At 38.5% G+C, this 21,774-nt stretch overlaps 1 protein-coding gene across 6 annotated transcripts in view; it reads right to left on the bottom strand.

The window, feature by feature from the left end:
• Positions 1-21,774, bottom strand: part of MLLT10 (MLLT10 histone lysine methyltransferase DOT1L cofactor) — a 136,913-nt gene that overhangs the window by 98,093 nt on the left and 17,046 nt on the right. For all 6 annotated transcript variants that reach the window (XM_055806257.1, XM_055806254.1, XM_055806258.1 and 3 more), the window contains one exon: positions 9,527-9,581. In XM_055806257.1, the coding sequence (XP_055662232.1) occupies positions 9,527-9,581 (55 nt within the window). The remainder of the gene's footprint in view (positions 1-9,526; positions 9,582-21,774) is intronic.

Below are 21,774 nucleotides of genomic sequence, written 5' to 3'. Positions count from 1 at the left end.
CTTTGGTTGTGCATGGTTGGCATCCAAACAACTGGCCACAGACTTATTTCTCACTTCTTTTAATTTTACGTATAAAATTTACAGTAATTGCTAACAAACTCTTACTATTCCCACTGAATTGCTTATTTACTCAATTTACTTTTGCTTTCATCTCCCTTTCAGGACAACTTTAACAGGAGGCGGGACGGAGGGGCACAGGCCTCATGTTTTTGAAAATGCTGGAACCGGCATCTTGCAAAATGTTCTTTAAATTTTCCCTACCCTCAGAATTCCCCCACCCCCCTTACTTAACTTCCTATTTTTCAGTCTTTGAGAGGGTGGCCATTTGACCTATGTGCTTTCTCAATAATAGTATTTTTACTAGATGACAATGCCTGGCTTGCTTATTTTAAAATAAACTTGGGCTTTAGCTTAAAAACAAGAAATTAAGAAATGTATTACAAGGAGCCAAATCAGCCCCTGAGTTTGCTAGTTTCTGTGTATTCTTATCAGCACTGCTTTCTCTGAAGTGACAGGGAAAAAAATACAGAAGACTACCGTGGGCTGGCAGGTTCACTGCCTCTTTTGCTTTAAACAATCCAATATTCTACAACAATCAATGCTTCTATCCAGAATCTGGTTTTGATTGTTACTTATTAGAAACAACTTACTGGTGAGATAAATTAAAATCAAAAATATCTACTTCAACTGTGCTTTCAAGTCCAATAACTTTGGCAAGTAATGCTGCTTACCTTAAAAAAAAAAAAAATGCACCATGCTTTCTAAGATAACATCACACAAGCATAGCTAAGACACTTTCCTTTGAAGAGATCTTGGGAAACAACTCTAACCAACATCAAAACAACATCAAAACCACATATAAACCAATTCCAAGATCTACTTTGATAACAATAATAATTAAAACAGTTTTATCCAATATCATAATAAATTGGAGATTCACGCTGAAAAGCCTTCAGAGTTTAAAATTGTCTTATGAAACTTCCAGCTTTTGACTTGAGTCCTTTTTGATTCATCCCTCAGACACACTACTGAGTTTTTCCAATTTTTGTGTTTCACTCTGACATGCAAAATGTTTAATTACTAGCACAGAATCTATCCAAGTTTTACTAATCTTTTGCTGAGATTTTTATTTCAGGTTCCTAACAGATTTTTAGTTCATTGAAAGCCTAGCAGTACATACTTAGCATATATAATTTGAATATACATTATTCATTAACATTCAGAGTAACAAAACTCAGCTTCTGTAATCCTAACCAAAAGTAAACAGTTCATCTGTTATCCTAATGTGACAACAAGTAGCTCCTAATAATTTCACCATCAGCAAACAAAAGACTGTTGCCAACAAAGAACTCTGTAACTAGAACCAAACTCTACTGAAGTAATCTAAAAATTAATGAAGGAAATCCAAGAAGATAAAAAAATACATAGTACATTATCCACCTAATTTTATGCCTTTAAAACTACTGCTTAAGTGTTCAAAACCTGATTCACAAAAGCACTGTCACTGTCAATCAATTCATAGTACCGTTAAATCTTACAGTACAAATTTTGAAGCCTTACTTTTAGAATTTTTACTTCATAATAAAGTAACAGCAACAAACTTGTAGTCCATCCTACTATCCAAATCAAGAGAAGCCCACCTATAGCTTGTGATCTAAAAGACACAGAGTAGGCACTAAACTAGGGCCTCTACTTAACTACAATCAATGTTAAAGCTGTACTGCAAAGCAGTACCAGACTGCAGAGGCCAGAATCACAAACTCACACCAAGATCCAACCATAGTGTCAGTCTGGTCCCACAGGAGAGCTCCGGAATGTCATCACCGTCTCCTAACCGTGCACCAATTCCAGAGTAGAATTTGTTTATGTGTTTTGTGTAGTTCTTGAAGAGTCCATTATAACTCACTAAGGAAATTCTACTTTGCTTAAAACTACAGCTCACTCCTAAATCAAGTGAAGGAATTATTCTAGCATGGAAAAACATTTCCTTTTGAAATGTTAGTTCATTTCTTATCATGGTTGCTCCAGGTTGTAATTTAAGGATATATCTCAATTCATTTCAACCGTGGGCTGCCACTAAAAGGTAAGGTCTCACCTTACTGTTCACTTTCAACAGTGCCTCCTTGGCCTATCCACATAGTATAAGCTTGCCATGTAGCAGAGTACAATATTTTATTCACCCGATTACTAAACTTGTGGGATAACAGAAGTTTACCTTTCCAGTACAATCAGTAAATAAGTTGATACAACCCACACTGAGGCGGTGTGATTACCATACACAAAACTACCAGTGCAGAAACAGCCACCCATGGGATAACTACAGGCCACTCTGCTCAGCAGAGGTCAACAGCTGTTCTAGATTACAGGAAATTGCACCCTCAGTTTCCACAACTATCAGATCTGCTGACTGACCCCAAGACTCAGCTCTGTCCCACTCTGAAAGGTGAATACAGCAAGATGTCCTTAAGACTGTTACCATTTGCCAGAGGGTAAAAATAAATGCTATTGTAGGCCTTTAGTTAAGCTCTCTCCATGAAGGCATTCCACATGCTTTTTTATGTTGACCCTGATCTTCCTTTCCTGTAAAGACAATAAAACTTGCAGAAAATAAAGCTATCATCTTAAGTTACTATATTTTCCTTACCCTAGTAAATACAGTTTTAGAGTTTGCTGTAGTTAATACAGTGTTGTAACTGCATTGTTTGATCCAGTCTTTTCAAAGCTGGGTAAAAAAAGTGCTCACACTTAACCACTAGAGCTCTCACAACTGTGGTTGCTAGTCATTGGTACATAGAAAGAAGGATAATTTCTGATAAAATAAATCAATAGTTTGTCTATGAAGCAAAGGCTTCACCCTACAGAATCCTGCTATAGAATTTCACCAAACTCTCCATTTATCAAAATTTGTTCCTCAAAGAATTGGTACATTTGAAAAATTCACTTTGGATCATCATTCAGCAGCACAGCAAATAGTACATTTTTAAAACAGCTTCAGATTACATTCCACTGGTACACTGAGTAAGCTAATAGCTTTAATAATTTTATCTGGCATGCTACAAGCATTAATGAGTTTCTTTCCCCTTCCTCAAGAAATCCTTTGATACAACATAAGGAAGTAGTGTCATAAATATTTATCTAAAGCTCTAAAAAAATCTGTCATAGTTATACATTATGATTACTAGCAATATAAATAATAAATACACAATATAGATTACATGGTAGTATGTATATTAGTAAAATATTTTAAATTGTTTATCAATTTTTAATGTCTTTCCCAGTTAAAAAAAATAAATACACATTCAAATCCCTACAAATCTGCACAACACTAAAGGACCACAACATCTGTAGGTAAGCACCTCTTACAAAATGCGTATGCCTGAATGCGTACATATGACATTATACCATCCACATTTTTAGACATTAATACCCAGAAAATGTATCAGATCAGTAAACTTGAAGGTGAGAGCTGCTGACTAACAACAGCGATAGCAAAACTGAGCGTATAATGTTTTTATAGACTTGGGAGACCCCGACGCTAACCCAGGGGATGGGAAGAGGGCCTGGACCATGACATAAAACCACCACATTGTTAACTGGCTTTTTCCCAAGCAGCTGCATGAAAGAAGTCTTGGTGAAAAGTCACACAAAGAATGCTGTTAGACAGCATTCCTGATCATCATCCAGTGGAATCAGATTTCAAAGTAACAACTTGTACAGCAAAATCAAGCCTTCTAGGCTTACAGAAAATCGTGGACAAAGATTACTGTAGGAAAACTATTTGAATAGGAGATGCACAGTATTACATACAACTGCACAATTTGCACAAAAACACACTGCATACCCAGTATTGTGAGAAGATAGAAGAATTTGGATTCAAAAAAAACCATAATACATTCCAATGCTCGTGATTTTATTTCCTCCTCACTGAGTGTCAAAAACCCAAAAGGAAATTACTGCAACAGTTAAGGAAACATTACTGAATGGAAAAGGCCCAAAACTGTCAAACAGCCAACAATTCTCAAGTATCTTCAAACAAATGCTCACTTGTTGCTTTTCTGTTTTCCAAAAAAAATGTGTTTATATTTTGTCCAACTACTAATCCATACAGAGTACAAAACTAAAAGTAAAGTTAACCTCTCTTTCAACAGCCTTCTTACACATAAGACAGCAAATCAATTAGCAACTCATACAAGCATCAGTTTTTCTCATTTCAAAAAAACAGTCATGTGTTTAAAACCACAGTGGTGCCTCTGAATGAACATGAATACCAAACTTAGCAAGGAATTCTGTCAATAAATATATTCTAAGAGAAAAGTTCCTTTTTCAACTCAATCCTATTTTTCTACTTTTAATATCAATTAAAAAAATCAATAAAAACTACAGTAAATAACAGAATTTATAGAACTGCAGCCTCTGAACACTGAAAAGTCCTGTTTATATAAAAACAAATTCCACAAAGCCTACATATAGGAAAGATTATTTCTTATTCACAAAAATTAACCATAGCTGTAAGACAGTCACAAATATTAGGCAGCCAAATTATTAAAATGTATTCAAAACTTAATCACCCTGATCATAACTGTGCAATGTCCGACCACTACTCTTAAAAAATTAATTAAATCAAACATGTAGCTAAATACAGTCAACTCCTAATAATCCTTAGCACAGATAACCTGCTGCTGACCGATAAGCCACACCACAGATATTAGTCCAGGCTACACTCTGCTAAATCCAACTGTATTGTTTCCAAGATCTGTACAAGTGCAGGAGCAGAATGACCATTTTCACAGTATGAAGAAAGCAAACAAACATGCAGAACAAGACATTAGCTGCTTCTGTTCAGGGTCAGTTCAGGTCTCTGACAATGGAAAACACAGGAGGGACAGACACTGAGGCAGACTAGGACATATTCCACTCAAATCCAGACAGAATTATCTCTTTGAGCTCACTACGGGTTCTGATTACAGTGACAGCACCCACCATCACCAAGTCAAGAACAGGCAGGCATCTGTGTACTCTCCAGTGTACCTAAGGTGGTTATGGGCAACAAAAAATGTCATTTCCACCTGGCACTTTACATGACTCTTCAGTCCTCCCAGACCCAGACACGCTAGCAACTTGGTGCAGAATCATCTGCATGGATTTCCAACACTAAAGCGTAAAATTTCCACAACACTGCCTAGAAACCACTTGGTTAGTACAGAGTACAGTCACTATTATCTAGAATAACTGAACTTCCACTTGTCCCATTCCATCTCCAATAACCCAAAGAGCCAAGAGTTAACTATGGCTGTAAAAACAGTTAATGCTGCAAAAATGTAAATTACCCATGTCTTCTGTTTTCAGAGCAAATGCAGAAAACAGTGCACCCAATCTTCAGAATATTCTTCAGGCAAAAGCCTTGCTAAAAATCAATGCCTTCATTCCAATTTCAGGATTTATCCTAGTTTCAAGGTAACATGAATGCTTAGGCTAGTGAAAACATTCTGTAGTTAATGAGAAAAATGTGTACCAAAAAATGGTGACCCATAATTACGTTAGTAGGCTATGTTAGGGAACACTAAATCATACTGTAATCATTTTGCAGTCTAGAGATTCCATAGCATCACGTACAGTAGATTTGCTTCTCTAAAATTTCACATTCAGCTCTGGTAAGGACTATGTGCTATTTGGAAGACATATAGAGAAGGAGAAAGGGGATGGTCAGTTTTCTGTACAAGGAATGCCCACTTTGGGCTTCTTCATCCTGAAAAGGAGACAAAAGAAGAATATAACAGAGGTCTATAAAGCCAGAAGAAGCACTGAAAAGGTGAACATTGAATAATTGCTCTTTGTCTCGTCCTATCCCTTGGCAAGTGCCAAGCGGCATCAAATAAAATTGTCAGGTAACAGCTTCAAAACAAACCAGTGTACATCTTGACATATTGTACAGATCAACTGCAAAACGCCTTGCCACACAACATTATGGAACTAAACTTTTACGCAGAAGAGGACACATAAATAGTGTGATGGACTCTTCCATTAAACACAAAAATACCAGTTCTGGTTAAACAAGTCCCAGAGCGTAATTATTTGTAGGCAGGGAAAGTATACTGAGAAGTCATACAAGAAAACTCCCAAGAATCTACTTCACAGTAATAGAGAGCAGGTGAAATGTTGTTTGGCCTCCATGATATGCTCCTCTTCTCTTAGCATCTCAGGCTGGCACTTTCAAGTTCTGTGTAAGGTCTCAGACGGTACTGCTCCAAGAACACTGTATTTATGGTATCACTGAAAACTGTTAATTCCGTATTTGCCACAGATGATACTGGAACATATAACATTAACCCTCAACAACTGTACTGATAAGCACAACTAAGGCAGAGTAGATGTCTCCAACTAAAAATATGAAACCTAAGAAGCAAATCTAAAGAACTGCTGATCTCCAGAAAGTCAGATAAGCAGGAACAGGCCGATAAAGGGAGAGGGAGAAGGAGGAAGAATGCACACAAAAGAACCTCATGCCACTTGGAGGTAGGGGGGGTCAGAAAACCCCACAACACACCAACAAAACCACACCATAGAGCACCACTAGTATTTTCTAATCAGTAAGTCATACTTAACAACAATGCAAGTCTGATTCCCAGACTACTTTGTCATATATATCTTGCAGTGCCCCAAAGTTCTTAAAAGCAAGATAACACCAATATATAGGTGCTGGAAGAATAGGCTGCTTTCAGTTACAGCTGTGCAACCGACTTAAGACAGCTAATGTACAGGCCGCTGGTAAAAGAACAGTCCTGGCCGTTCCCCTATAGCAGCACTAGCGTGGTCCGCTGAGTCAGGGAACTGATTTCATTTAGCTGAAAAGGAACCCGGGGCAGGGGGTGGAGGGTGATGTTAAATGCTAGTACCATCACAGAGGAGGAGGAAGTAATGCATAGCTAGGGTCCTCTCTGCAGCAATGGCATCTTACTGCAGGTTAAGAAAATCATGGAACCCTTTAGTAAAAGCTCAGCGGACCACAAAACACTAAGATTCCTGACATAAAAGAAAATACAGTATCTTCAACACCCAAACAAAACACATTTCTTCACACTATTAAAAAGCAAATATCCAGAAGACTGTTACCAAAAAAAAAAAAAAAAAAAAAATATCTGCTAGAGCAGCAGATCATGCATATGCATGAGCTATGCTATCTGCATATTCAAAACAAAAACTGCTTTGGTTTTCTGGCTACAGACTGCAGTTACCTGTTGCCAGAAGGCAGAAAGAAGCATAACTTTGTGTCACTGACATAAAATCAGTAATTTCTTCAGTCATTCTGAAAAGCTATAGACCATTTAATTATTCCTATACTTACAGAAAAGACTCCATAATTACAAATGTCTAAAGCTGGATCCTTCCAAGGTTTTATCAGAAATGTTTGTTTCAAAGTTTCTTCAGGAAGACCTGCATCTTTTTATCACTTCCCTTCACAACAAAATGTGAAGGGAATTATTAACCTTATTATATTTTTATATAATTATATTATTATATATTATATATAATATATGTGATATTTTATATATAATAATTGTATTTATATGATATAATTATATATAATTATATATAACATATATTATAACAAAATATTAACCTACTGTAAATGTAATTTTAGAACAGTAATCCCATTACATGACCTTCAACAGTATTTCCTTAAGTCCAAAACTCTGCCAGCACAATACCTTGTTAGGCAACTCTTTTAAAGGAAACCTTCAGGTTAAGAATGTAGATTTCTGAAATGCAACACCAGTCGGAGTTTATTTTTTCCAAGGTTCACATCCTTCTGTAAAGCTGTTATTTAAAGGACATTTGGTCCGTAAGGTTGAATTTGCTGTATTCAACACCATGGACAATATCTATTACTAAGGTAGGTATCTTTTCAGAAGGTGAAGTACAAATTCTTAAGCCTTCTCTGCTATGAAATTTTCACTATGAAGCTTTCACTGATGAAAATAGCTAGTCATGAAAATTATAGTTGGGACAATACTTTTCATAAAGTGTAACATCTTTGCTGTTTAAACTTGAAGAATTTCAATCTTATACAGTACTTCACCTTCAGACAAGTATTCACAACTACAATTAATACAACTACAAGAGAGATAACAGGATGCTCAGCTCTTTGATGCACACTGTCAAAGTATGTTCTCAAAACTTTATGCAAAGAAAAAGTTTCAAAATCACCATAGAGAATAGCAAGGCATTCCCAAACACTACTTCAAGTATAAATATAGTAAACACATCAGAAGCTTCATACTTCACAAATTTTACTGTGTATTTCAAGAGGTTTGAGGCTTTCTTATTACTCACTGCCTAAAAAAAGCAAGGGTCCAACTGCCATTTCTGAAGAAATTAATTCAACAGTGCCATTATCAACCTGTCTGAGAGGAATAGTTTTAAGGCTGAAGTAATGGGCTGGCACTTAAGATGGTAGTTTCACTGACACAGATGACAGGCTCAATACAGTCTCCCAACACTCACAAATGATGCAAAGTTCACTAACATGTTTCAGATAAGCAAACACTACAATGGTGAACACTAGCGTGTATACTGTACTTTACAAAGTATAGGCAAGGGCAAGGGTCGATCAGCTTGAACACAAGAAGGCTCTGTGTTCCTGCAACTCAACTGCAACAGAAATAGCAAATCTGCATCAACACTAAGCTAAGATATAAATTAGTCAGAATATTATATATGCAGCATAAAATCTCCAGAATACAATTACACAGACTGTCCAAATGAAATCCACAATCCTGATCATACTTTGTCCTCTCACAACAGAAAGGGTTCAGTATCAAAATGACTAAACTGTTTACAGGTAGATGATGGACAAGAATTTAGACATATTTAGTAAAGAGAGAAGGAATTCCAGAAATTATTGAAAAGTTAAATTTTTGCACTCATACCACCCACCTATAAGTATAAACATAATCAAGACAGGTTATTCAGTGGAGAATTTCTCCAGCAGTTCTACTCAGCAGGAGCAGAACTGACGATAACCTGAACAATGAAATTAGAAAGATACAAGGAACAGGTAATCATTACTGCAACTTTTCAGCTCTAACTTCTTTGTTACAGAACCTATTAGTAAATCAGGCATGAAAGAGCTATCTTTTGAAAATGCAGTGGTGCATTCAGTGTGGGCTACAGACATAAAAATTCCACTTTCCTCCATGAATGGTGCACTTTCAACACCTTTCTATAAACATTCAAACTCCAACTAAATACACATAAAATTTACCCTTTTTACCCATTAAAATCTTACGTTAAAATGCAGTTTCTCTTTCATTGTAACTTCTAAAAATAAAACTAAGAATAATGATTGATGTTCTCACAACTAATTCAACCTAAATAGGCCAGATAAAGGTTACTGTAAAACAGCTCGCTCTTTCCAAACTAGCCAGTGTTTTCATTGATGTTTAGGTTCCCTGCAATTATTTTCTTTCCACAGACTTCTTTCCCTCTTACAAAATAAGAGTTCACAGAAAATAAGAATAAAACTTACCCCCATTATCTGTTCTCTTTAAAGCACCATCCTTATGAGGGCATAATTCACATCTCTAGGAAAAAAAGCAAAAATAAAATAAAAAAATGGAATGATCATAGCAGCACTGAAAAAGAAACCACACACATTAAAACTGTTAGCTGACATTAAGGAAGCAACCATTCTTTAGAAGTGAATAGGTATGTTTTCCTTTAATCTTAACTTGAATATTAATATTACTTTGTCACGATCAATGCTTTCTCTTCCAGATCTTTAAACTATGAGATAGATAGATAGATAGATAGATAGATAGATAGATAGATTAAAGCTACTTGCAGTTCTACCTCCAAATTTTTATTCCTGGATTCCACACCCTGGAATTCTGGAGAGAAGCCTCCAAAAACTGTAGCATGGAGTAGACTGGCTTGGTAAGAAACTTGGGCACAGCCCAAAGACTCCCTACCATATTTCCTTCTCCTAGGATCTCTATATTCACCAAGGTGGTCAATCACAAAGACATGCCATAGATAATAATCAGCACAGGTGCACATACTATGGCTGACTCCACAGCCTCTGCAGACTTTCAATTACCCTGAGAGACCAAAACCAGCCCCACTTTGTCTCAGAAAAAGGAGGTCAGAAGTTGACTCACCCTTGAAATTCTCCAAGACTGCATGTCTGCATGCAGTTTGAAATCGTATTCTTCTGACATACACCAAAATCACAACAGTACAATCTTTCTGTCTCTATCAAGTTCCTAGTAGCAAGTTTATCTCTGATCCCACAGCAGCGTGAACCAATTCCAAACCACACTGGAGATGACAGAAATGGAACAGGTTTGAGATCCATTCCACTTCAACTGCTCCAAATGACATGCAACGGAACACCATTACAGGAGATCCTATACCTAGGAATGACCTTCTTAAAACCTTTATGTATTCCCAAATTAGGGACAACTCAAAGTATACCAGTCTAACAAGCTTTTCAAGAAACCAAAGAACTGTCTGATCATCAGATCCAAACTTAACACCACATCCTTCAAACGGAGAGGGACACCTGGCATCAGTACAGATGATCTTTGTGTTCCCTGAACAGTACTATTGTCCGTACCAGCTAACTGCCGAGTCAGCAAATAAAGGAGCCTATGATGCTGGAAGTGCCTCAGAAACAGGTTGTCCAAATTTGAGGAATGAGAAATTCCATTCCTGAAATGCAGATGGCTGAAGTTTATCTTGAGGACTATCTATTCCTCTTAATATGTAATAAAATTTATATTAGCAGCAAAGTGACTTTCACAAAAGGTAGAATAAAAAAGTTCTTAAATTATTTTTGCTCAGTGCATTGATATAGACAGCTTCACACAGTTAGAAGAATCTTTACGATTGCTGCTTTTTGTCTTCTGCTTTATCCCTCCCTCACATTCACCTACTAAAACGATCAGCAATTTACTAAAAGACAGCATTAAGTCTATGTTCTCTATCTATTTAGAGATAAAAATGGTTGAAAACTTATGTAAGCTGCCTGCAGACTGAGATCATTACACTACTTTGTTTGGGTTTTTTTGAAGTCAAGGTTATAAGGACTTCCTTGCCACTGAAATGAACTGATCAGTTCATTTTAAACAAAATCCTACATATGCAGTATGTATGTGAGCTGTATCTTCACACTCCATCTCTCCAAACATTAAATACTAGGTGCTGAGAAACACTCAATAGCAGTATGTTTGTTCCAGTGAAGTCCCCATACACTGAAACAGATTCTCAAAGCAAGAAACCTGGTATATATTGATGGTGACAGCGCAATGAAGTTTATTCCCACCCCAAAGTTGTGAGCTGGCAGCTTAAGGCCAGTGAGCAGAGATGATACATCTACCACTGAGACAAGGGAAGCTATTAATATAGTCTACATTGCCCCACCTCTGCAAGCCTGTGGAAGTTTCACATACATTTTCACTAGTGGCAGAACCAGTTTAGGAGGTTCTCTTCTTCCCTTCACCTCTTCCTTATTAATCTCTGCCTCCACCACTCCCTCAGCTGCTGACCCAAGTATCTGTAGGGCTGCCCCTTAAATCACATCAGTGAAATGGAGCAAAATGAACTTTTTCTTTTTAACATTTTTAATTCAGGTCATATTACTGATGCAATTTAAGCATAATCAAACAATCAGCTCAATCAGCAAAACTGAAGGCAGGCAGCCATAGTACTGCAAATAATATTAGTAATTAAAGAATTGGCAAACTTTTACCACAAAATAAAAAGCATTAAAATTATCACAGGACACTAAGCAGCAAGGAACTGAACCAGTCCTTTATGCAGAAGAGTTAAGCATGCTCTATTCAGTCTCACCAGAGCTCAGTTTCAACTAATTTCTTTTTGTCTTGCATCTCATAGGTCCATTACATCTTCCCTCATTACTCCTCTGCAGCCCTGGCTGCAACCAGTCAGAGAAGACACAAGACAGAAAACTGAAGCAGAGAAGTAAGCAGAGCACAGCGGAAGAAAAGCTGAGTGCAGGGAGCTCTGTGGAGTATCTTTCTCGCTGGCAGGGAGCTCTGTGGAGCGTTCTTCTCCCTGGCAGAGAGCAGAATGCCTGCACTCAGCTTTCTTGAAGCTGGAGCTGTGCAACTGTGCAGAGATACTTTGATGACACAGAGTGCTTCTGGTGCAGTGAATTCTGGCTACAATCTGCAATAACATAGCACCCTAGTAAGCTAATACACCGCACAGTGTCACTTTCCACTTCCTCCTCCAAGCTACGAGCCCAGCTCCTTCCCTGGCTCCACACTCTCAGATTCTGTCAACCATTTTGGCTCTCCCAAGTTTCAATATGCACCATGTAGTAACACCAGTAGCTTTGCCAAGTGGGAACAGTGTGCCCCATCCCTTGAGACAAGTACCTGGCAGAAAATATCTTTTTAAAAAAAAAAAAACAAAAACACTTTATTACTAGTTCTAAAATCTTACAGTAACACAGCATTTAAAAAAAATAAAGTAATAGTTTTAGCTGAGAATTTGCAAAGTGACTGAAAAAAAATCTTAGGTACTTTCAAAATGCTTAAATGCATGTTGTTACAAAGGATTCTGTAGGACAAAGGAATGGGGATAGTTGGGTATACATGTATCTCAGAAGTCTATAATGGTTTTGTCTACATAGTTTCTCCTTCTTCCAACTTACTTATGGACGGAGCTAATTTGGAGTTTAAGCGAACAGCAATAGCTGAATTGCTCTACTAAATGTCACATCACCTACAACTTTTATGATGGAATAAAGCTTTGATCTCTGCAACACAGTATAAGGAATAATCTGACCATCTGTACAGATGGTCTCTAATATTTGAGCACACAGACTGTGCCAGGGCTCTCTTCTCCAGTTGTGCCTTCTAAGTCTCAGCTCTGGCAAAAGATCTGACACAAATTTATTGTCTGAACATTCAAAAATACTGTGGGAAACTACTAAACAAACTGGGGGCAGGGGGGTGGGGGGAGGAAAGGGGTAGCAGGGGCGGACATGACACCCACAAGATATCACAGCCTAAATAGGGCAAGCTGTTATGATGGATCAACAGTTCAGATAAACATCATCAAGTTAGACAGTTCACATGTGAATACTGAAGAGGCTGACTGTGACCCAAGAAAATAACCACATCCTTTGGTGTGCTGAGGGGCACTAGTCCTATAGCAGGGAGGGACACCAGTGCATGTGGTGTTGTAGGTATAGCCAGTTGAATTAGATGTGAAGAAAAGGAGTGAAGAAGACACAAATACTGGCTGTAGGAAGAACTGAAGTTGTAGCAAATTACACTGTAAGGACAGGAAGGGAAGGGACAGAGTATAACATGGACATCTCATTTTTTGCAGCTCTTTGGTGGAACAAAGCTCATTGATCTAGCTTCTGGCCAAGCAGAACTCAGGGCAACTCTCAGCAGGAATTGCTTTGGACTACAGGGTCTCCCGTAGAGGACTAAAGTGAAACCAATCTCAAAGTTGTGCAGCTGGAACTGTCTGACAGTGCGACTGTAACAACTCACTTCCGAGCTACATAAACAGCAGGTTTAATTAAGTGAAAGAAGACTGATCCTGTAATCTCAGCATCCAGCCAAACCAAAACTGCCTGGGTCTCATGAAAAACCCACTGCCTCCTGAGGGTTCCATTCTTTAGAAAGTCACCCAGCAGAGACCTGAAGTGGCCAGCAGCATGGGAGGCCCATGCAGAAGGGGAAAGAAACAAATTTTTCTGTCATCATTAAAAAAGTAGAAATAACCAAGAAATAAATAAAATAACCAAGAAATAAACAGTAAAATTAAAAAAAAAGAATGGAAGGGTCCACTAAAGATACCAGCAGAAAAAAAGTTCCAGGACAAGAAGACCAAAATAACTTAAGTAAAGAATGAGCTAAATAAATCCATCTTCCTGTACTGAATTACTTAACAGTCCAATTTGGCTCCACAGCATTGTGGCACAAAGTTTTCACCCATCACTTTAGAAACATATGTCTTTCCATTTTAACCAGGATTATGAGCTACCTTAACCAGCAGTATATAACATTAGTCAAATCTAATTCGCAAGTCTTTTGGTTAACTTAACTGTAACAATTTTTCAACTGGAAATGGAGGAAAAGCATAGAGAAGCTGATTTAATCCAGCAGACTACCTTATTTACGTTGAAATGAAGCGAAAGAGGCAGAGACATGCAGTAGATAGGGAAGATAAAGAGAGATAGGAACAAGACTATGCAAGTAGGAGAGGAGAAAAAAATAGTAGGAATATAGCATTGTTCTTCCCTCAGGGTTCTGTAAGTTTAGAGCAAGTTTCACAAAGCATCATCTGCAGACATCCATTATATGCTGTCTCTTGTTATAAGCAAACAAAGGTCAAAATTCTTGTGCAAGAATTCTGTTACTGAATTCTGGTCTAAGTTAGGCCAATGGAACCATTCACCTGAATAATGGCTGTCAACCAAGTAAAGTCCTGAAGGACTGGATTCCCAGCATTGCAATGAGGCAATAAAGTGTGTCTCAATATGACCTGTTAACCTAAATAACACAAGAAGATCTGCAGCAGATTAAATAGACCACAATTCCTAAAAGTTAGCTGAGAAATCAGGCTGCAGTTCCAGCTGACTTTACTTAAGGCTCGCTTTAAGGTAACATAATTGCACACTGCTGCCAATAATCACTGGCCATCCCCTGCTGTGTACTTTCTACTGTCTCCCTTGGTCTGGAAAGAGCATTCATTTGACCATACGGAAATCTGAATCAGCAAGCTAAAAACAAAGTACTTTTCCAGTCAGATCACTTCTTTGAGCTATCTTTCCATAAGGCCATACAAACAACAATGCCAGATTTAAAAAAAAAAAAAAAAAAAAACCCAAACAAAAAAAAAAACACCACAGTAACACAGATAGGGAACAGAGCAAGGGTACAACCACCCTGTTCCGGAGGTAGCATCGCCTATGCTGGCTGTAAGTGAGTATGGAATTTCAACCAAGGGCCTTAAATACAAAAAACTCCAACACACAACCAAAACGTCATCACACACACTACACCTACACCCCCAAAAAAAACCCAACAAACAAAAAAAACCCAAACCCACACACCAAACCCGAAACAGACTAATTTAATTTTGGTAGTAATACAGACATATTTCTTGGGCCCACACACAGACATTTATTAGGCCAATTTTGTTTTGATAGTTCCCTGACATTCATATATTCCAAGTTTTTTAACCGGCATCAGTCATATACGCAAACTCTTTAGTTTACAAGCTTATTTTCCCTCCCAAGCTGTACTACATCCAGCATGACACTTAAGCTTCCAGAACAGTTGCAGGTTTTTTATCCAAAGTACATTTTGATCACAGAACTACTGTCTCACATTGCTTGATAACAGCAAAAAAACCCCAGTATTTAACTGAAAGAACAACTGTAAGAGACTGCAATACCCGACCCTTAAAGTTACAAATAACGTAACAGCCAGTTACACAAAAATCACAGTTCTTAAAACCTGACACTCAATCTCTTTCAATCCTTCCATCAACAGGAGTTAAAACCTGACAGACAAAACATTTTATTCTATTGCTCCTGTTAAGGATTAATCAAACAGTAGACTGGTTAAATGCATTTGGTTTTATTGTGAGTTTTAGTTCACAGTTAAGTGAAAACAAACCCTTCACACACTCCATTGAATTTCCTAAAATTAACCCAGGAAGAGAGAGTCACTTGCCAAACAGTAGGTTTATTGGTTTGCTTCTAAATTTGCTTCCAAATACATCTATTTTACAGCATACCATGCTACTAGGTATTTCTGTATATACCAAAATGCCTCAACTTAACACACTCCCCCAAAGTACACAGACAGATTTACAAAGGTAAGCAACGCAGCTGATCCTAAGTTTCTAATCAATGGCTTTCCATGGCACCCCCCACTGCTCTTGGCAACCTTGCCGCCCATTCACTGGTAGCTGTGGAAGCCAGCAGCACAGCTGACTGCATCCAGGTATTCATCTCCCAAGTTCTGTGGTACAGCTTCACTTACCTTCACCAATATTCCATACCATTTTGCCTCACCCTTGGGCCTTAGCAGAAGGAAGCATACAGAAATCAACTCTAATGATCTTTATCATATCTAAGATGGTCTCTCCCAATCCTTTAGACTTTCAATATGCTAGATAAGTCTTATATACTATAATTCAGATAATACAAAGTATCTTAGTACAGGTTTAAAAAATAGCTTAGAAGGGTAAACACATCCATACTGGTAGTTATTTCAGTTAGTGTAAAACAACTGAATGCTAGCAAGCACATATGCATTGCAAAAAACTCTGGGCAGGGCAGGGCAGATATCTAGAAAGCAGCTCTGGATACAAAGTTGATCACAAATCACATCTAAAATTTCAGTTATGTCAATGCTGCACATACATCAGCCTACCTATATATAAGTAGTTGATGTTCTTCATTCACTTTTTTGATGGAAAACTATCTTCTAAGCTCAAAACGTTTATGCTATTTATTTTCCTTCTCCCCCAAAGGGTGTAAAATCAGTATTCCATCTTCTCCAGAGGAAAGTTATATTTTCTCATCTGCCTTTTATACTTTTCTATGTCCCTCTTTCCCCTAGTGTTTTGGCCCATTGCGGGGGGGGGCACACACAACACCAGCACACATACACCAGAATGAAAACACTGAATATAAGAAAAACTCTTTTCCCCCAGTAAACTTTGAAACATTTGGGGTCATTTTTGTGATTGGTCTGCATTAAATTCAGGCAAATACAGTACTAAACAACCAATGTAAACATAGCTTCCTCTATAAAAAGACACCATATTCTAAAGACACATACAAGTGTAATTATACCACAGACAACTAGATTATACTTAACAGAAAACCCAACTCAAATTCAGCTATTCAGAGGGTATCTACAGAAGAACAAATGCCTTAGAGCCTACAAAGAAACAGTTTTTGCAGGATTAGGCAACCAGAAGAAGAAAACCCCACAGATACTTGCAGAGGAGTGCAAACCAGTATACTGGAAATATAGATATACTTGGCATAAATTCTATCAACAGATGAGAAATCACAGGCAATTAGTACAAAAACAGACCTAGCAACAGGATGCGTACCAGACTGACCATGTCTACATCTGCTGGCAATACCTTACCCCAGCACTCAGAACCCAGTGACATCTCATTTTTCTGTTCATCCCTTCAAACTATTCTCTATGAAGCAAAACCGCTACTGCCAACATACAAAGACTAACCAGAGAAGATCATCCTCTCAGCCCTTCAAGCCTCTACAAAGTCCAATAAAACTCACAAGCATTCCCAGATGCTGCTGAAACTACTGAACCTCTACTCACACCAAACTTAAGCTATCTATTCACATCAATGCTTTTACTCTGATATTTCACTAATCATTTCTTTGGTGTTTTTTCCTTAAAACCAATTCTTCTCCAAAACCTCCTAAATAAAGTTTATTTCTGATATTTTTATTTTTTTTTTACAACCCATGCTTTATAATACTTGCCAGAGTCAAAACTTATTTTTTTCTTGTTCAGTACAGCAAAAGGAAGAATTGCACAACATTTCTTCCAAAAGCTTTTATAGGAATACATGGCCCAGCCAATGAAGAGACTATCTACAAAGCCAAATCCCCATTTTCTTATTTATGAGTTTCTAAACTATAGCTGGATAGCAACACACCTTATCAAGTCTCAACCTGCAGTATTTTAAGACCTTACCTAAAAACCTACAAAATATTCACATTCAATATTTTCATCTAAACGGCTCTATAAATGATAGCTTGCAACCACGTAAGTATTTGAAGCAGAAGTCAGCAAGCAGCTAACTACACAAACTTTTCAACAAAGGTATCTGAAGAGAAGCAAATTAAAGTTCCAATGGTTGCAACCTATGATTCACACCAGACCTCTTTATAAGCCACAATGAAGATCCAACAGGAATTAAAAGATCTTCCTGCCAAGTTCAAGAAACACCAATTGGCTGACACCTCTAATAGAGCAAATGTACGTATACTGTCAGTACTTCTCTTTGAAAGTGCTATGTTCTGCAACTTGACAACTTAAGAAATTAATTCATCTCCATCTTCAAATAATCATTTCTTGATACTGACAAATTTGCCAAATCTCTGCCCTATCTCTATTCAGTCATCTGTCCCAGGAGAAGGAAAGAACTTTTTTTTAAAGCAGACAGCTGACAGGTAAAAGAAAAAGACTGACTACCTGAAGCATTTTGGGTTTTATACCTGGATAAATTAAAGAGACTCAACCTAGTTCTCTTTATCAAGGCAGCAGATAAAAACATATGCAGATTCAGTTAGCTCTGTCAAAAGCATCTACTACATAGAATAAATCTATAGACTATGACTATGACAAGAAGATTAGTGCCACTCAACACGCAAATCAGCATCCTTCCAAGACCATCCAGTCACTATGTACTACAGGTGACACTCAGTCATACTTTTACTCAATGCAGATACGGTAACTGTAAGAGAAATAACGTAGAGTACAACGTAACATAGTGATACCACACAGCAAGTACGAAGATCTAGTTACTTCAACTTCAGAAGTCCAAAGCCATAAACATATTTATCCCACAACATATTTAAAACTAGTAAGCCCTGTAGAAGACTATGAGAAATACCTGTCACATTTGGCTGGATTTCCAGCTAAACACCCAAGCTTTTGTTATCAGACTGAAAGTATGCTACAGACCCAATTCAATCTAACTGAAGAAAGTACAGTATGCAATGGTTCACTTCAGTGTCCTCCTGCAACGTGCCACAGCTGTACCCTAAAAACTCCTAGGTAAAATGCATGCTAGCATGTTTGCAGCTAAGGAGCTTCTTGCTTACTTTAGAATCTTCTTCTGCCAGTGATTTAACAGTCTAGCAGTGACACGAACAGTCACAACACATTTCTGCCTAAGAATTAAGCAATTCCTGTAATGAAAAATGGTTTGCTGTAGTATCACTTTGGTTAGTAATTTTGCCACAGAACCTTTAGAGCATTTACTTAAGTACCTGTTATACTAATATCTATGATAAAAAAAATTTTACCATGTAGTACTTGAGTGATGGAACACTGTTTTAAAGCCTGAATACTCTTATGTATCCGTATCCAGCATAACCTAATTAGAAATTACTGCACAAATAAGGTGTACATTTGGGTAAACTGCAGCTAATCAAACCTGGAAAAAAGTAAGTGCACCTTTTCCACTATAACAAAGTGCTTCAGGTAAGTTTATGAACTCAGCTGCGTATTTAGAAACCAAGAATGCATACCAGCAGGGGAAAATGTAACACAATCATGAATAGTGTTAATACTCATGCTTTGATAAGCACAGCACACAATACAGTGCATCAGGTTTAGTTCACCAGCTGGAGTGGAAGATGCACAGAAACTATTGCACTTCTGCAGCACCTTCTGCTGTTTGTACTTCCTGATGACCAGACACTACACAATCCCAAGAATTCTGTCATCTTTTGAGTCGTAGTGCAATAAGGTTACGGGCCTGTATTCACTACATATACAAAAAACAATCTAAACAGGAAAAAATATTTCCTCCTACTCATGAAATGCAAAGCAAACAACACTCACCCATCTATGTAAGGGACAAGAAACACACATCACTCAAATCAATAGCATTTCAGAATAAAAGAAGTTTCACCTTCACCAAAATTAGAACAACAGAAATTCCCCACAACCATTCCGCTCGTCTCTCTAGCTCTGTTTAGTCCATGTTTTGCCTGTTACCTCTCCCAATTACCATCCTTACCTCAAATTCCTCATGCCCTACATTGGGCACCAAAGACAACTGTGGTGGGTTGACCCTGGCTGGAGGCCTGGTGCCCACCAAAGCCTCTCTATCATTCCCCCTCCTCAGCTGGGCAGGGGAGAGAAAAATATTACAAAAGGCTTGTGGGTCAAGATAAGGACAGGGAGAGATCACTCAACAATTACCAACATAGGGAAAACAGACCCAACATGGCGGAAAAAAACAACTTATTACCAACCAAATCAGAGTAGGACAATGAGAAAATAAAAACTACATCTTGAAACACCTTTCCCTTACCCCTCCCTTCTTCCTGGGCTCAACTTTACTCCCAATTTCTCAACCTCCTCCCCCTCCAGCAGCACAGGGGGACAGGGAATGGAGGTTGCAGTCAGTTCATCACACATTCTCTCTGCCACTCCTTCATCCTCGGGGGGAGGACTCCTCACACTCTTCCCCTGCTCCAGCGTGGGGTCCCTCCCACCAGAGACAGCTCTCCACAAACTTCTCCAACATGAGCGAGTCCTTCCCATGGACTACAGCTCTTCACTAACTGCTCCAGCGTGGGTCGTTTCCACAGGGTTCAGTCCTTCAGGACAGACTGCTCCAGTGCAGGTCCCCCACAAGGTCACAAGTCCTGCCAGCAAACCTGCTCCAGCCTGGGCTCCTCTCTCCGTGGGTCCACAGATCCTGCCAGGAGCCTGCCCCAGCACAGGATTCCCATGGGATCACAGCCTCCTTTGGGCATCCACCTGCTCTGGCATAGGGTCCTCCATGGGCTGCACGTAGATATCTGCTCCACCATGAACCTCCCTGGGCTAAGCAGCACAGCCTGCCTCAACACTGTCTTCACCACAGACTGCAGGGGAATCTCTGCTCCAGTGCCTGGAGCACCTCCACCTCCTCCTCCTCCCCCCCCTTCTTCGCTGACCCCACTGTCTGCAGAGCTCTTGCTCTCACATATTTGCACTCCTCCCTCCTGCTGCAATTTGTTGCACAGGGGTTTCCCTCCACCCTTCTTAAATATGTGAGCACAGAGGCACTACCACTGTTGCTGATGGGCTCGGCCTTGGCGAGCAGCAGGTCTGTCTTGGAGCCAGCTGGCATTGGCAGTATCAGACTCAGGGGAAGCTTCTAGCTGCCTCTCACAGAAGCCACCCCTGTAGCCCCCCTGCTACCAAAACCTTGCCATGCAAACCCAATACAACATGCTGTGCCTAAATATCTTTAGGCAGACTTTTTATTCCAGTTACCCAGCTACAATCATTCACTGACTTCCTTCCAGGCTGCATAGTCATTCATAAAAGACAACTGTGTTGTTGGTTTGGTTTGGTTTTTAGGGAGGGGAGGAAGGGTAAGCAGGAAGATATTTGCTAATAAGCAGCAGTTTCTCACATTTATTAAAAAAAATCTACTAGCAATTTGTATTTTACAGTCACTTTTCCTTTTCTTTAGAAGTTTACTTTCAACTGCTATGTAAAAGCCACATGAGTAACAAAAGCACAAAGGTCAATTTTTCTATTGTAGTCTCAAAACTAAAGCATGTTTTCTACTACTTGTTATAGTGTTTTTAAAAGTAGTTGTGGTAATATTCTTATATCGCATGTCCTTTAAGGAAAATTAGATACACATTAAAAAAGCATTCCCTTCCAAATTTCTTTAAGAATTATTTCAAGAGGCATCTTCAAAGAGAATGCATACAGTATTAGTCCTGAATGATTTTGTGGCCAGTATTTCAAATTGAAGGAAAAAAAAAAATGAAAGAGCAAGGCTTTTTTCTTCTAAAATTAAGTTTAGCTCACCTCTATTGTGTCTGTATTTATCGATGTGCATTCTAGTTTACAGATACAGGTGTAATAACCACACCAAAACTGATTCTAAGCACAAGCACAGAGATCCCATTCCCCTGTAGACAACCTGTTGAACCAGAGCTGTCAGAGCTCTGATCACAAACCTGTCCACACATTGAAAGCCAACAGTCCT

This window comes from Falco peregrinus, chromosome 5 (genome assembly GCF_023634155.1).
Source record: "Falco peregrinus isolate bFalPer1 chromosome 5, bFalPer1.pri, whole genome shotgun sequence".
Taxonomy (NCBI): Eukaryota; Metazoa; Chordata; class Aves; order Falconiformes; family Falconidae; genus Falco; species Falco peregrinus.
Note: the sequence above shows the minus strand (reverse complement) of the source record. Positions and strands in the feature narration are given on the sequence as shown.